Genomic DNA, 15804 nt, shown 5'->3' with positions numbered 1-15804 from the left:
GACCTGGATTTGGTTCTTAGTGGCCCCCTCCCCTTGTACATACACACAGACACAAAAACAGAAATAAATTTTTAGGCCAGATGTGGTGGTATACACCTTTAATTCCAGAATTTGGGAGCTAGAGGCAGGCGGAGATCTCTGTGAGTTGAAGGCCAGCCTGGTTTGTAAATTACAGGCCAGACAGTGAGACCCTGTCTCAAGAAGCAAAAATAAATCTTAGAACAGCAACAAACTTGGGAGGTGGCTAGAGAAATGGCTCAGCAGTTATAAGCACTTGCTGCTCTTACAGAGGACCCAGTTTCTGGTTCCAGCACCCACAGCTGGCTCTAATTCCAGTTCCAAGGGATCCATTGTTGCCTTCTGGCCTCTGAGTACCAGGCATGCACATGGTGCACAAACATACATACAACCAAAAGACCCTTACATGTAAGATAAAAGTAAATCCCCAAACAAAACAAAACAGCAAACCTTGGTGTTTTCATGAATGCTGCAGAATAAGACAGGAATGTTACAGGCAAGTCACCCTTGATTCTATAACTATCTCTACTTTTGGGGAATCTGGGGAGTCATACTTACGGCCTTATACATGTTGGATCAAGTCTACCCCCCATCCCCATTAGACAAGAGTCTCATTATGTAGACCAGGTTGGCCTCAAACTCGTTTGCCTGCCTGTGCCTCTCTTGTGTTGGGATAACCGTGTGGGCTGCCATGCTCAGCCACCTATTCCTGTTTTGGTTGATGATGGACTATCCAAAGTGGCTTTTGTTTTTGTACTATGTGTTTTAAAGCTAAATATGGCTGATTCATGGAGAGGCAACCTGTGGAAGCCTGGGTACATACACAGATGGTTAAGTGAAAATGTGTTTCCGTGTTTGGAACTCACAGTGGTGATTGAAAACCATATTAGTTTCTTAGAGGAACAAGGCAGACCTGCTGTTGGTTTATCTTGATGCTAGACAAGGACCTGGTCTTCCCTGTGTCTCCCCCACCCCGCTTGTCTTTGCTTCTCTCACAAATCATGTGTGACTCTCCCTCTCTGACCTAGATTCCTGTGTCTTAGAGGGAAGTAGGGTGTGGTGGTCTTTGTTTACTTGCTTATTCTGGTGACTGTCCTTGCAGAGGTCTGGGGAGAGATGCTCCCGAGAGTGTCCAACTGGAGCAAATCCTGCTCCCAAACCGTGCCTTTTCCAGTTGTGCGTACCATCCTGACCAGACCAGCCTGAGTTTAGTGACTTGGTAGCTCAACTTTCACTTCCTTCCCTTCCCTGTTTCTTATAAAACACTGTCAAACCTGTTGAAATTAGCTTCTCAAAGATAAAATCTTTCTTTCTTTGTTTTGAGACAGCTGATCTGGACCTCTGAAGACCATGTTGTCTTGTTGCAGTCCTCCTGCCTCTGCCTCCTGAGTGCTAGGACTAACAAACCATCCTGTTCTCTTGTAGAAGTTTTTTTCTTGGTGTATGTATATAATATATATTTTTTTCTTCTGTTTTTTTTTTTTTTGTGGGGGGGGGAGACAGTCTTTCTCTACTCCCTAGTTCAACACTGGCCTTGAGTTCAGATCCAGCTACTTCTGTCTCCTGTGTGCTGGGATTAAAGGGGTGAGTTACTACACTCAGCTTCTTTCTTTTTTAAGATTTATTTTGTTTTTAATTATTTGTTTGTGTGTCTGTATGTGCCCAGGGAGGCCAGAAGTGTCAGAAACTTTGGAGCTGGAGTTGTAGGTGATTGTGAACTGTTCACAATTTTATTGCCGAGGGCCTGAACTCTGGTCCTTGCCAGTTAGTATACTCCCTTAACCACTGAGCCAGCTCTCCAGTCTCCAAATTTTATTTCATTTGTTTGTTTTTTGAGACAAAAACTCAGTGTTTAGCCTAGGTTAGCCTTGAATCTTAGTTTCACAAATACTGGGATTGCAGACATGAGCCACCGTGCTTGGCTAAGGAAATTGTTTTAAAGTTGTTGTGTAGTAAGTCTAGCACCTGGCCTTTCTTCATAATGGTTTCTTTCTATTCTGTTCTTGTTTGTGTGGTATGTACATTAGAGATTGAACAGAGGGTCTAACACATGCAAATCATAGGGTCTAGCACCAAGCAATATACGTAAATCTTGTTTGCTTCTTTGGTGAGTCACCCTTTCCTGTCTATGTACCTTAGGACATAACATAACCTTGTTATCAGTCTTGACTATCGGCATTGGAAGTCATGTTCTCCTTGTAGTTTGCTGGGGGGTTTGTTGGTTGGTTGAGAGCCATGTGAACCCTTCATTTAGTAACTGAGATACTTGTTCGTTAGTTGATAGAGCGTGTGTCTGGCTGTTATTTTGATAGATCACCTGAAAGCCAGTCTTCCTAGCCTTGGAATTGGGTTTGACGAGGCCCACCATCATCTCTGGTTAGTCTTGCACTTTGCCTGACGAGCAACCCAAGTGACTTATTTACATTCTAGTGCATACTGATACTTTGGAATGTCTTGATTCCCAGAGAAGGTCTCGAAGCCCATGCCTCAGGCATTGTCTTTTATTTTTGGACTAAATTAATTTGTCTAAAGCACTGAGGTTTGTTGGTTTGGCTTGAAGCTTTTTCTTTGTCTTTCTTTTTTCTTTTTTTTCTTTGCTTTTTACTTGAGTTCAGAAACAGATTTGGAGACTGCCTTCAGCTTCTACTGGTAAACACTCAAAGTTAGAAAACGTTGCTAGGAAAGATGACTGCATTGCAAGTGGTTGTAGGAGGTTCTTCACCATGAGAGGTCGGACCCTGAATGAAGGGCTGTCAGCTGACCTGTGAGTAGGATTGTAGTCTAGTTTTCGGAGTTGTCTGAAGAAAATTATGTCTTTTTAACCTGAATTGACGAGATGCAGATATTACCAGTCAGTCAGTCAGTCAGTCTGTCTGTCTGTCTGTCTGTCTTTTGTGTTCTGTTGCTCTCACTGTTTCACTCTTGTGATGGCCACTGAACCAAGACCTAGACAAATTCTGGAACACTGTTATACTCCCAGCCCCACCCCGCAGATAGTCTTTTAAATGATCAAATTGTATTTGAAAATCTGTGATAATACCTGTTATAAAAAACTTTGAAAAATCCTGAAGTAGATGGGGTTTGTAGAGGTGCTATTCTGTGAAAAGTTTCTGTAAGCAAAAGCGCAGGGCAAACACTGACCTAGGCCACGGTGGACAGAAAGAAAAGTTTAGGGCTGGAGAGATGGCTCAGAGGTTAAGAGCACTGGCTGCTCTTTCAGATGTCCTGAGTTCAATTCTCAGCAACCACATGGTGACTCACAACCATCTATAGTGGGATCTGATGCCCTCTTCTGGCATAATACATACAGTTAGAAAACTCATACATAAAATCTCAGGCTGGCCTTGAATGCAGAGATTTGCCTGCCTAGACCTTCTAGTGCTAGGATTAAAGGTGTGCACCACCCACCACTGCCTGACTGGTTTTGGGGTTTTGTGTTTCCTCTTCAGCCTGTTTATGGACTATGAAGCTGTTCTGTTTTCTAAGTCTGCATTAGTTACTTTTCTTGTGCAGTGATGAAATATCATGGCCAGGGCAATTTTTAGAAGGAAGGGTTTATTTGGACTTACAGTTCCAGAGGGATGATAGTCCATTATTATCATGGCCATGGTGGGGACATCTCATCCGAACCACCACATTGTTTTAATTAATAATGTCATCTCACTCCCAAGGAGGGAAATGTCCTTGACAGTCCTCATCTGCATTTCTGGCTAAATTAGAACAAACGGATTAGAATTAATAATGCTTGCAGATTAAGATTTTCTGTTTGCTGTCTTTGAATTTTATGTTTTTCCTATGATAAGAAATCAAGACCTGTTTTTTAAAATGTGTGTTTGGCGTCTGGGATTATAGGAAATAAAATCAATTTGGGCTAGCAAGATGGCTCATTGGATAGAGGTGGTTACCAAGCCTCAGCATCTGAGTTCTGAGTTCAGTCCTCAAAACCTACTTAGTAGAAGGAGAGAACCAACTCTCATACACTGTGGTGGACACGTCTTCCTCCAAATAAATAAGCAAAAATGTCAAAAACATAAATTAGCCTAATAAAATTTCTGACAAAGAGCTGCTTGCTCACTATGGAGATTAAATTCTTTCTTTGTATGAACTGATCGTGTCCATCAGGATCTGAAATTTTAAACAATTTAAGACAGTGTGTCAGGGGTGCAAACCTAGTGGGCTATTTTTGGGGAGGGGGGTTAGGTTTTTTTGTGTGTTTGTTTTCTGGTTTTGTAAAAGAGGATTGCTAAATTTGCTACCCAGGCCTGTCTCAGACAGGAAGAGAATTTAGTTCTTCATTTTGACTGGGTTGATAATATTATTTCTTTTGGATTTTAGGTGAATGGAAAATGATTCTTGTCTTGGGGGCAAGGGGATAGCCTGGCTTACTGTGTTCCATTTTCTGTCGTGCCCCTGTAGATTTTCTTTACTAAGCAGACAAGTTCCTCCTCTGTAGAATCTTCTCATGAGGGTAAAGTTGGCATGTCGTAGGAACAGTTGGATCTTGGGAAATAGGACTAAGGAAGATGAACTGCCGTTTCCTGTTGTCAGATTACTACATAAAGGGCAACTCATGAACTCCCTTTTAGAATGAACTTCTGTTTGTTCATTTTGTGCTACTAGGGGAAGGGATTGAACCTAGGTCCGCTTAGATCCCAGGCAAACATTCTGAGAGCCATTTTAGCCCTAGAATGGAATTGTTTTGTTTTTGGAGACAGGGTTTTTCTGTGTAGCCCTGGCTGTCCTGAATTTACTCTGTAGACCAGCCTGGCCTCAAAACTCAGAGGTCCTCCTGTCTCTGTCTGTACTGGATTAAAGGTTTGTGCCATTACACCCACCTCAAAATGTCTTTTTTTTTAATAGATGTTTTTTGAGTAGTTATAGGTTCAGTGTGTTAAGGATAAAGAGATTTCCTTTATACTGTCTGTCCAGTGACTATGGGTAGTAGCTAGTACTTTTGTCTGGTAGTGTGTGAGCCTCTGCTCGTGGCAGCCACATGGGCTCTGAGACATGCCGGCCGGCCAATAGAGGGCAGGAGTTACCAGCTTACTGCTCTGCTTCTGTGGATAATTTTGGGTCTGCTGTGAGAGTGATCCAAGATAAGTATGCAGGGAGCATTTGTTGCCTGTCAGGAACAGTGGAGATATAACTAGTGGTCTAGGACAGCAGTTGAGGGGACTTCCTCCTTTCCGTATAGTCATCTCGTGTGCCTCTTTAGAGACATTCTGTGCGGAGTGGCACAGTGTTAGAATCCACTGGAAACCTGCGGGTCTGGAGGACTAAAGAAAAGTGGATGTCGTGTGCACTGTGTGTGATTCCACACTCCCGAGCACCTTGTGATCCAGACTGTTAGACTTCTGAGGCAAAAACGCAAGGATGTTCTCACTAAGTGGGGCAGTTGAAGGCTATAATTAACTCTTCAATGCAGGTCAGAATGGGCTGCCAGGGGATTTGAGGTTAGGTTTTCAGAACCTTTGCTTTTAAATTTGGACAAGGGACTGCAGACCTGTATAAGATACAGGGCAGAAAGGAGGAAATGCTAAGGGTGGCATGTTCTTCAGCGCTGCTTGTTCTTTCTTTCCGGTTCATCCTCGTCCTACCTACTTCTCTGAATACACAGAACTCCTTACCTGCCCCTCTTTCTCATTTGAGCATTTCCCTAATCCCTTCTGAGTCATTGCCATTGCTGCTTTCCTGAAATCCAAATGCAGAAGTATCCTGTTCTGGGTGAAATTTAGTGAAAGCCACTTGTGTTAGGATGCATATCATCAGCATCCTCCCACACTGCCTCCTTGGCTCTGGACACTGTTCTGCATTCTAAACCATGCATTAGGTGTCTTTGCTTTTGAATGGATATAGAATAAAGAATGGACTCTGAGGTAAAGGGATTTGAACAGTTGCTTATGAAAATAGTGTGTGTCTTTAACATAACTGGTGTTTGTTTCATTTCTGTAAAGCCCTTTCTTTTTTTCTTTCTTTCTTTCTTTCTTTCTTTCTTTTTCTTCCTTTCTTTCTTTTTGAGACAAGGTTTCTCTGTGTAGCCCTGGGTGTCCTGGAACTCACTCTGTAGACCAGACTGGCCTTGAATTCTTTTGAGATTTGCCTGTCTCTGCCTCCCAAGTGCTTAGACTAAAGGCGTATACCACCACTGCCTGGCTTCATGTCTGTAAAACTTTTAAGAATGTGAATTTAGTACAGTTTATTCTACTCCAGGTGAACACATAAAATAGTTTTATTTGGAACTATTATGGACAGTGCTACTGTGAATATTCTCAAGTGCTTTTAGTCTGTGAGAAAAGATCTCGTGTATCCCAGGCTGACCTGGAACATAATATATAGCTCGGGATGACTTTGAACTCCTTCTGATCCTCCTGTTTGACTCATAACTGTTACGATTATAGGCACACACCACCATATCTAGCTCTTTGGATAGATTTTAAGTTAGGAAGCTTTCTTAAAATTTTTTTTAAAATTATTTATTTACTTATTTATTTATTATGTATACAATATTCTGTCTGTATGTCTGCAGGCCAGAAGAGGGCACCAGACCTCATTACAGATGGTTGTGAGCCATCATGTGGTTGCTGGGAATTGAACTCAGGACCTTTGGAAGAGCAGGCAATGCTCTTAACCACTGAGCCATCTCTCCAGCCCCGCTTTCTTAAAATTTTATTTATTCAAAGTCAGGGTGGTAGTGGCACTGGCCTTTAATCTCAGCACTCAGGAGGCAGAGGCCAGCCTGGTCTATAAGAACTAGTTCCAGGACAGACTCCAAAGCTACAGAGAAACCCCATTTCAAAAACATCACAAAAGTTTATTTATTCAAAAAAATTTATTTACTCTTGTTAGTATTTATTTATTTATTGAGACTAAGTACCATTCTGTGGCTCAGACTATCTTGGAATATCGTATAGTTCAAGCTGGCCTTGAGTTCTTGGTAGTCCTGTCTCAGCTTTCCAGTATCACAGAGATCACAAGTGTGTGAAACTATACAGCTATGCCTAGCTGGTTTTGTTCCTTTGTAACAGGGCTTCTATGTCTTCCAGACTGGTGTGGAGCTCTCAATGATCTTCCTTTCTGCCTCAGCCTCCAGGAAAGAATCTTTGCATTGCTTCTTTTGAGACAGAGTCTCACTGTGTAACTTTGGCTGGCCTAAAAAAAACTTGCTGTGTAGACTAGGCTAACCTGGAATTTACACCTCTGCCTTCCACATGCTATTATTAAAGGAATACACCACCACACCCAGATAATGGATGTTTTTGTTTACTTTTAATTTATTTTAATGTGTATGAGTGTCTTGCCTGCATGAATGCCTGTGTACATGGTGAGCCTTGTGCCCATGGAGGTCAAAGATAGCATCAGGCCCTCCCCTGAAACTGACGTTGACAGTTGTGAGCTGCTGTGTGGATTTTGGGAGCTGAGCCCAGGTCCTCTGCAAGAGCAGCAGAAAGTGCTCTTAGCCATTGAGCCTTCTCTCCAGCCCCGAAAAGGATGTTTTTAAATAGAAAGTTGCTGTTGTTTTGTTGGATGTTTGTTTGTTTGTTTGTTTGTTTGAAACAGAATATCTTTATGTAGTCCTTGGACTTGCTGTGTAGATCAGACTGGCCTCCAGCCCACAGAGACCCACCTGTCTCTGCCTCCTAAGAAAATTCTAGTGTATATTTTTAGGTGAGCTCATGTGTGTTCCTGCTGGGTTTGCTTCTTAAGCTTTCTGTTTCCGGCTAAGCAGTGGTGCATGCCTTTGCCTTGTGTGGTTATAGCCATGCGGGGGAGAGAAAGGACACTGACTGTAGTTCAAGTGCTTTGACATTTTCTCTTTTGATTGCTGGCACTTTAGCAGGTACTGTAGTTTGAGTTTGCATTTCCCTGCTGGCTGGTGGCTTGGAGGATCTTTTCATGTGCTGATTAGCCATTCCAGTGGAGTGCACACATGACGTGAAGTGTTGGGATATGAGGCATATTGAGGAGGGCCTGTGGATTTGTCACCATAAGTGACTGAGTGTGGTGGAAGACAATCTTGTTCACCCAGAGCCAAACATGTACACACTCTTTACTGCTGTGTAATCATCAACTTTATTAATGATGAGGAAAAAACACTCCTAGACAATATACTCATTTTGCTCAGACCCTTACAGGTAAAACAAAAGTAACACTTTGTCCAGTGTTTTGTTTGTTTTTAAGTTAATTGTTGTGTGTCTGTGAGTATGCATGCTTTTCACAGAACATGTGTGGGGTTCAGAGGACAGTTTCCAGGAGTTTGTTCTTTATTTCCACCCTGGCTTCTGGGGTTCAAACTCAGTTGATCAAGCCTACACAGCAGGCACTTTTACCCACTAAGCTATCCTGACTTGGCTGGTTGCTATTTTAAGTAAGCTTTCTTTGAAGTATACTTTTATAGAACAGAGCAAACCTATGTGAGTTTGAGTGGTGCCCATCGCAGTCTGAGACTAGAGCACCAGTTCACCCTCAGAGCTGCAGGCATCCCCTTCCTGTGGAAGCCCACGCAGTTTCCTAGGTCAGTTGTATAGTTTTCAGGTTTCATTAAATGGAGTCGGTGGAGCAAACTCTTGTGTTGACTCTCTTTGGATGATGTTTTTGAGATGCACCTGTGTTACTTGCATGAGTGGTTTTCCTTTGCAGTGGTTGAATGGCATTCTGTTGCATGGGTTTATTCTCCTTTTGCTGGCTCTGTGTCCTGATGTCATCACCTCCTGTCTGCTCTACTTGTCCTCCTGTTGTCTCCCCCCCCCAACCCGTTTCTTCTCTCTTCTTACTGGTTTGAAGCTAGAGCACATACATGCTAGACACATACACTCTTATTACTGAACTAATCCTTATCTTTTTACTCTTTATTTTGAGATGGGGGGGTCATACTCTATAACCCAGGCAGGCATTGAGCTTTTGATACTAGTCTTTGCTTTCTGAGTAGCTGACATTACAGGCCTGTACCATTGAGCCGGATTTTCTGACAAATGGTCAGGCAGAGCAGTGGGTAGAGCCCTTTTCAGAGTCTTTGTTACTGGAATTAGGGTACAGAATTGCTGAGATGAAAAGTTGAGACAATATTGGTTGTGTAAAGAAACTCAGCTGGAGTTGGTGGCGCATGCCATTAATCCCAGCACTTGTGAAGCACAGACAGGCAGATTTCAGTGAGTTCAAGGCTAACCTGGTCTACAAAGGGAGTTCCAGGACAGCCAGCACTGTTACACAGAGAAACTGTCTGGAAAAACAAACAAAAAGGAAACTCAGATGAGCCACTCACATTGCTCATCACAAGCCACTGGGACGCTGCCCCAGGTCCTGAGAGTCTTTAAAATGGAGGCTCACTATTAGATGTGCACAGAAGCGAGTCTGTGTCATTCATTCATTCATTCTGTGTGTGGGCCTCCGATAACTAAGGGCCACTGATGTTACCAAGTTTATTTAATTCCTGAGAGGACGCCGCAGGAACTGGCAGTGAAAGTACTCATGGACTTATTGGCAGGTCTCCCTTTTTTTCTTCCAAACTCCTCTAGCCTAGAAAGAACAATTTTTCTCTTTAAAAATTTACCCCTGTTTTTGTTTGTTTGTTTTTGTTTTTTGATAAAAGCCTCATGTAGCTAAAGTCATAGCTAAGGTTGACTTTGAACTGGTCTTCTGTCTGCACGTCTGAAGTGCTGAGATTGCAGGTGTGTACCATGACATCGAGTTCAGGGTTGAAATTTAAAACAGTGTTTTAAGAGGCTGGGGAAATGGCTCAAGAGTTAAAAGCCCTGACTGCTCTTACAGAGGACCCAGATTCAATCCCCACATCGTGGCTTATCTGTAACTCCAGATTTGATGCTTTCTTCTGACCTCCACGGGTGTAGTGTGAAGCGGCGGGGCTGCGTCCCGCCACCCGCCGCCGGCTAGCTTTACCCAAAATAATTACACGGAAACTGTATTCTTTTAAATACTGCCTGGCCCATAGTTTCAGCCTCTTATTGGCTAATTCTCACATCTTCCTTTAACCCATATTTAGTAATCTGGGTAGCACCACGAGGTGTGGCTTACCAGGAGAGATCTTAACCTGCGTCCATCTCAGAGAGGAGCAGCATGGAGTCTCCTATGGCGACTGCCTGAAGCGTCTCCCTCACTCTACTTCCTTGTTCCCACAATTCTGTTCTGTCTACTCCACCTACCTAATTTTCTGTTCTTAAAGGGCCAAGGCAGTTTTCTTTATTAATTAACCAATGAAAGAAACATAGACAGATAACTCTCCTCCATCACACGGGCACCAGGCACTTACCCAGTATACAGACATACATGCAAGCAAAACACCCATTCACATTAAAAAGAGAAAGAGAGATTTAGTATAGATATAATCACGGGCATTAGAGGCATGAGAAGATCTCTGGTAGTTCAAGGACAGCTGGCCCTACATAGGGTTTCAGGACAGCCAGGCTACGTAGTGAGACACTGTCTTGAAAGGAAGGAAAAAAAGAAAAGGGAAGAGAAAAAATTCCCAACCAAAACATTATAGGATTTGCTGGCACTATAGCTGTTTTAGAGGAATCTGCACTCCTGAGACTCCAAGATCATGGTGTCAATATAAAAGAGAAATGTACAGTGGAAAACAGAAAGCACTGGAGTTGTTTGAAGAAGTTCCAGGAGCAGGCGATGGTTTCCCAGAGAGCAGGGACATTTGTCCCTTCACTGTAAGGGAGATAGGTTGGTTGCATGAAATCTGTTGGAAGCACTTATTTTGTGTTTTGTTTTTCAAGATAGTGTTTCTCTGCATAGCCTTAGCTGTTCTGGAACTCGCTCTGTAGAACAGGCTGGCCTCAAACTCACAGAGATTCACCTGCCTTTGCTTCCAGAGTGCTGGGATTAAAAGTGTATACCATCACCACACATTGGAAGTAATGTTTTGAAAAACAGCTTAATAAATCAGTTGAACTTATATAGACACCTGTGCTTTTAAACTACTTTCCTACTTAGAGACCATTTAAACATAATTGGTTCCCACAGTACTGTAAGTTGGTGTAAAGGTCTGGTTTGTACGTGAAATACATGTTGGTGAAGCCTTAGGTGTGTCAGCCCAGCGCTCCAGACTGTCTGTGTGTCACCTTTGGGATACAGTGAAGGAGCCATCTTCAGCCAGGACAGAGGCTGGAAGTGTTAACATTGTTAACCTTTGTTCAAGTAGAGGGAAATTAGCTATTGCTGGGGACTACATCTGGCAGGTGTTTGATTTTCTTTTTTCTATTTTTGGTTATACTTTGTCTCTGTGTGTTTCTCTGTCTCTCACACACTCTTTGTCCCTCTCTTCTGTCGATGGGGTGAAAGGCATGTCTCATGTTGCCCAGGCTGCTCTTGAGCTTTCCCTCCTACCGTATCCCAAGTGCTGGTTTCACAGGTACGCCATTATGAATGGCTACTGTCATATGAAATACCTTTTTTTGTGGTATTCAATGATTTGGTGTACATTGTGAGTGGATTTTGAAGTGGGGAGGGCCTCCTTCACCTGCAGTTCCTGTGGGGAAGCTCAAGCTTCTGGTGGGCAGCAGACATGAACTGACCATTGGGTTTGTTTTTCAGGTGCACTTTTAGGTTTCCGAGCACAAACATCAAGATAACATTCACAGCCCTATCCAGTGAGAAGAGAGAGAAGCAAGAAGCCCCAGAGTCGCCAGTGAAGCCTGTGCAGCCACACATCTCACCCCTGACCATTAACATTCCAGACACTATGGCCCACCTCATCAGCCCCCTTCCCTCTCCCACGGGAACCATCAGGTACAGCAGAGGCTGAAGGTTGCACGTCCAAGTCTGTAGTCACACAGCTGTACCCAAAGCGACTCCTATCTGTTTCCACCACAGCTGGCGGTCAGGAGATTGCTCAGTTTTTGTTGTGAATTGTGTAGATTGTGGGATTCCTGTCTTGTTTGTATCCCTTTGGGTTTGTTTTACCAGAGCCATTTCTGTGGCCTTGGAATTGGAGTCTGGTGAGCACACCACTGCAGTGGTTACATAACTGAAGGCAATTGCACCCTTCCTAAGTCTCCTGAGTTACTGCTACGCAGAGGTAAGGGCTAGGGTCCCAGTGATTTCCTCCACCATCCATAACTGATGGTTAAGAGGGCAGTCAGTGCCTTGTGCAGACCTGGTGTGGGCTGTGTCGTGTCTAGAGGTTGAGATTTCACTGCCCTAGTCTCTCTTCCAACTTATTCGGAGCCTTATGGGGGAAAGTATAAATGACTTACTTCTCACTGAGCTCTCATCCATCAATATTCTCAGAATTGCGGGCATCCATGAGCTCCTTCATTTGGTGGGGACGGAGAATAGCATTGAGGGATTGAGGGAAGCTCTGGTGGCAGCAGGAGCTGGTGTGTTTGGAGTCTCTGACCCTGCTGACTAAGACTGGGGCTCACTCTTTTTTTCCCTCCCACCTTCCTTCCTTCCTTCCAATTTACTAATGTATTATGTACACAGTGTTCTGTCTGCATGTGTGCCTGCACACCAGAAGAGGGTACCGGATCTTATTATGGATGGTTGTGAGCCACCATGTGGTTACTGGAAATTGAACTCAGGACCTCTGGAAGAGCAGCCAGTGCTCTTTAGTGAATGAGCCATCTCCTGCTTGCCCTCCCTCCCTCCCCCTCCCCTTCTCTGGAACTCACAGAGATCCACTTGCCTTTGCCCCTGATTCTGGATTCCAGCTCTAAGTCTAGTCCTGTTTCCTGTTTTCTTCTTTTTATTTTATTTTATTTTATTTATTGGGGGGGTGGTTTTGTTGCTATTTTTTGTTGTTTGTTTTTCGAGACAGGGTTTCTCTGTAGCTTTGAAGCATGTCCTGGAACTCGCTCTGTAGACCAGGCTGGCCTTGACCTTAGAGAGATTCACCTGCCTTTGCCTCCTGAGTACTGGAATCAAAGGCGCATGCCACCTCTGCTCAGACTGTTTCCATGTTTTAAAATGTATTTTTTTTTCCATTGAAGAGCTGACAGATTATCTAATTATATTTCTTCTAAAACTTCCCACAGACTGAGAGTGACAGAGTCTCTAGGCACCATATTCAAAACTGAAATTTAAAATTCTAAGAGGCTAGAGAGATGGCTCAGCTCTTAAAGAGCACTTTCTGCTCTTACAGAGGGATCCAGGTTCAGTTCCCAGCACAACACGGCAGTTTACAAACATCTAATTCCAGTTCCAGGACATCCACAACTCTCTTCTGGCCTCCACAGGCACCAGGCATGCACGTGATACACGTATACATAGGTAAACACTTCAAACATGTAACATAAATCTTTTTTTTAAAAATTAAGTTAGGGGCTAGAGAAATGTCTCAGAAGTTAAGAGCGGCGGCTGCTTTTCAAGAGGATCCAGGTTTCACGTCCCAACATCTACATGGCAGCTCAAACTGTCTGTAACTCCAGCTCCAGAGAATCTTACACCCTCACACAGGCAAAACACCAGTGCACATAAAATTTTTTTTAAAAAAAGTTCCTGTTGGATGTGATGGCTTACTTTCCTGTTGGATGTGATGGCTTACTTTCTCTGGTAGAATAAATAGGACCCTGGTCCCTCACAGCTTATCTTGACGATTGTGTTTCCTGACACATTGCTTGAAGCAATCTTCAGTACCACAAAGAATTCCCGGGAGTACATTTTTTTTCTTAGGAAATACTGCTTTCTCATTTTTTTTCCAGTTTAGCTAGACATGGTAGCACATACTTACAATTCTAGTACTTCAGATTCAGAAACTAAGGCCAGAAAATTGCTGCCTCTTTAAAACCAAAACCAGCCTGCAGTACAGAATGAAGGGTTGTCTCAAGAAAAGTAAGTGGTGCTGGGAAGTGTGATTCCAATTCCAGGAGATCAGCATCCTATCCTGGCCTTCTTTAGGCATCCACAGCATATATGCAGACAAAACACATTAAAAAAAAAAAAAAAAAACCTTAAAAGAGAAATGTTTGTTTTCTCTGATCTCAGATCTTTACTGAAGAACAATACTATGCTTTCTTTAAAGTAGACTTTCCCCCCTCTTTCACAGTGCTGCAAACTCCTGCCCATCCAGTCCCCGGGGAGCAGGATCTTCAGGGTACAAAATGGGCCGTGTGATACCATCTGACCTCAATTTAATGGCTGACAATTCACAGCCAGAAAATGAAAAGGAAGCTTCAGGTGGAGACAGCCCAAAGGTAAATGTCTGTCGTCTTGGACCTGGGGCTGGGAAGCATTCTGTAGACATTGGTCACTGTGGGACAAGTCCTTCAGGAACACCGTGTTGTTTTAGTTCAGCTTCTCTGCTGCTGTGATAAGACACTGTCTGTCCTACACTCCCTTATAATGGTCCATTCCTGAAGGAAGTCAGGGTAGGAATCGAGAAGCAGAGGCCATGAGAGGAGCGCTGCTTCCTGGCTTTTTGCTCATACAGCCCAGAGTCACTTGCCCAGGGGGGTCACTGCTGACAGTGGGTGGCCCCTTTCAGATCAATAATTAATCAAGAAAACGCACCATAGATATTCCTATAGGCTACTCCAGTAGAGGCCATTCGTCAGTTGAGGTTCCTGCTTCCCCACTGATCCTAGTTTGTGTCAAGTGGAGTGAAGCTCACCAGCACAGCACACCAGTGAAGTAAGCGTCTATGAATTGGATTCTGGTGCAACTCTTAATGTGCCATAGGTATCAGGGTTCGTAGTGCCTTTTTTGTTTGTTTTTTGAGGTTTCTCTGTTTAACAGTCCTAGTTGTATCCTGGGACTAGCTCTTGTAGACCAGGCTGGCCTCGAACTCACAGAGATCCACCTGCCCCTGACCCCTGAGTGCTGGGATTAAAGGCGTGTGCTGCCACCACCTGGCTGTAATGCATTTTTTAAATCCTTCAATACATATGTGAGGACCCCAGGGCAACTGTAGGCACAGTACTGATTATATATGAAATTTCTAGTAGCACAGAAAGGCTGTTGTTGCAGTGCTAAGAAAAAAAGTCTGTACATATATGACATGTTCACAAAGAACACAACAAGTCATAGCTCTGTTACCTTGTGCACACACAGGCATTCCCAGGTGGTGGGTTGAAACGTCACAGTAGAAAGGAGACTATAATGCCAGAACTAATAGTGATCTTTGAGAGGTAGGCGCTGCTGGGTACTGGCTATACTAATACTCACTTTGCAAAATTTGTTCCACCCATTTGGGTATATTCTGAGCATTTTACATATTAAATTATTTAAAAATAAAAATATTTTTATGCTCAGTATTTCATCACCTGGGAGGAATCTCTGAGTTCAAGTCCATTCTGGTTTACATAGCAGCTTTCAGGCTATTGGAAGTGTACTTAGTGATACATTGTTTCTAAAAAACAAAAACAGCATTTTTAAGGCCAACAAAATAGCTTAGCAGATAAAGGCACTTGCTACCAAGCCTGAAGATTTGAGTTTGGTTCCTGGGATCCACATAGTAGAAGAGAACTAACTCCTGGAACAAATAAAAGCATCCTTAGAAGCATGTCAGAAAAAAGCCCTAGGAAGTCCATTGGCCATTTGAGCAGAGAAGAGGCGTCTACCTCTGAGCCAAGCACATGGTGTAGGGACAGCTGCTCAGCCACATGTCAGACTCAGGTTCTTGTTCTCCCTGGTTCTTTTCCTAGAGCCTTGGGGTGTGCTGTTGTGGGTGCTTAGGCAAAGCTTTTTGCTGCCTAAGTGATAGCAAAATAAAGTTAGCCATTTAAAGTGGGCTGTGGGAGTCTTCTGAGTGCTGGCATTGGTTGATGGAGAATTGATAAACATCTCTCAGCTTATTGGAGAGCACTGTCTTGTTGCTTTGTTTCT

General features: G+C 43.4%; 1 protein-coding gene across 3 annotated transcripts in view; it reads left to right on the top strand.

Annotated features, from left to right (window-relative positions):
* Window positions 1-15804, top strand: part of Foxk2 (forkhead box K2) — a 39367-nt gene that overhangs the window by 6046 nt on the left and 17517 nt on the right. For all 3 annotated transcript variants that reach the window (XM_038327250.1, XM_038327249.1, XM_042054981.1), the window contains exons 2-3: window positions 11575-11769; window positions 14027-14174. In XM_038327250.1, coding sequence (XP_038183178.1) covers window positions 11575-11769; window positions 14027-14174 — 343 coding nt within the window. The remainder of the gene's footprint in view (window positions 1-11574; window positions 11770-14026; window positions 14175-15804) is intronic.

Source organism: Arvicola amphibius, chromosome 4, assembly GCF_903992535.2.
Source record: "Arvicola amphibius chromosome 4, mArvAmp1.2, whole genome shotgun sequence".
Lineage (NCBI taxonomy): Eukaryota > Metazoa > Chordata > Mammalia > Rodentia > Cricetidae > Arvicola > Arvicola amphibius.
Note: the sequence above shows the minus strand (reverse complement) of the source record. Positions and strands in the feature narration are given on the sequence as shown.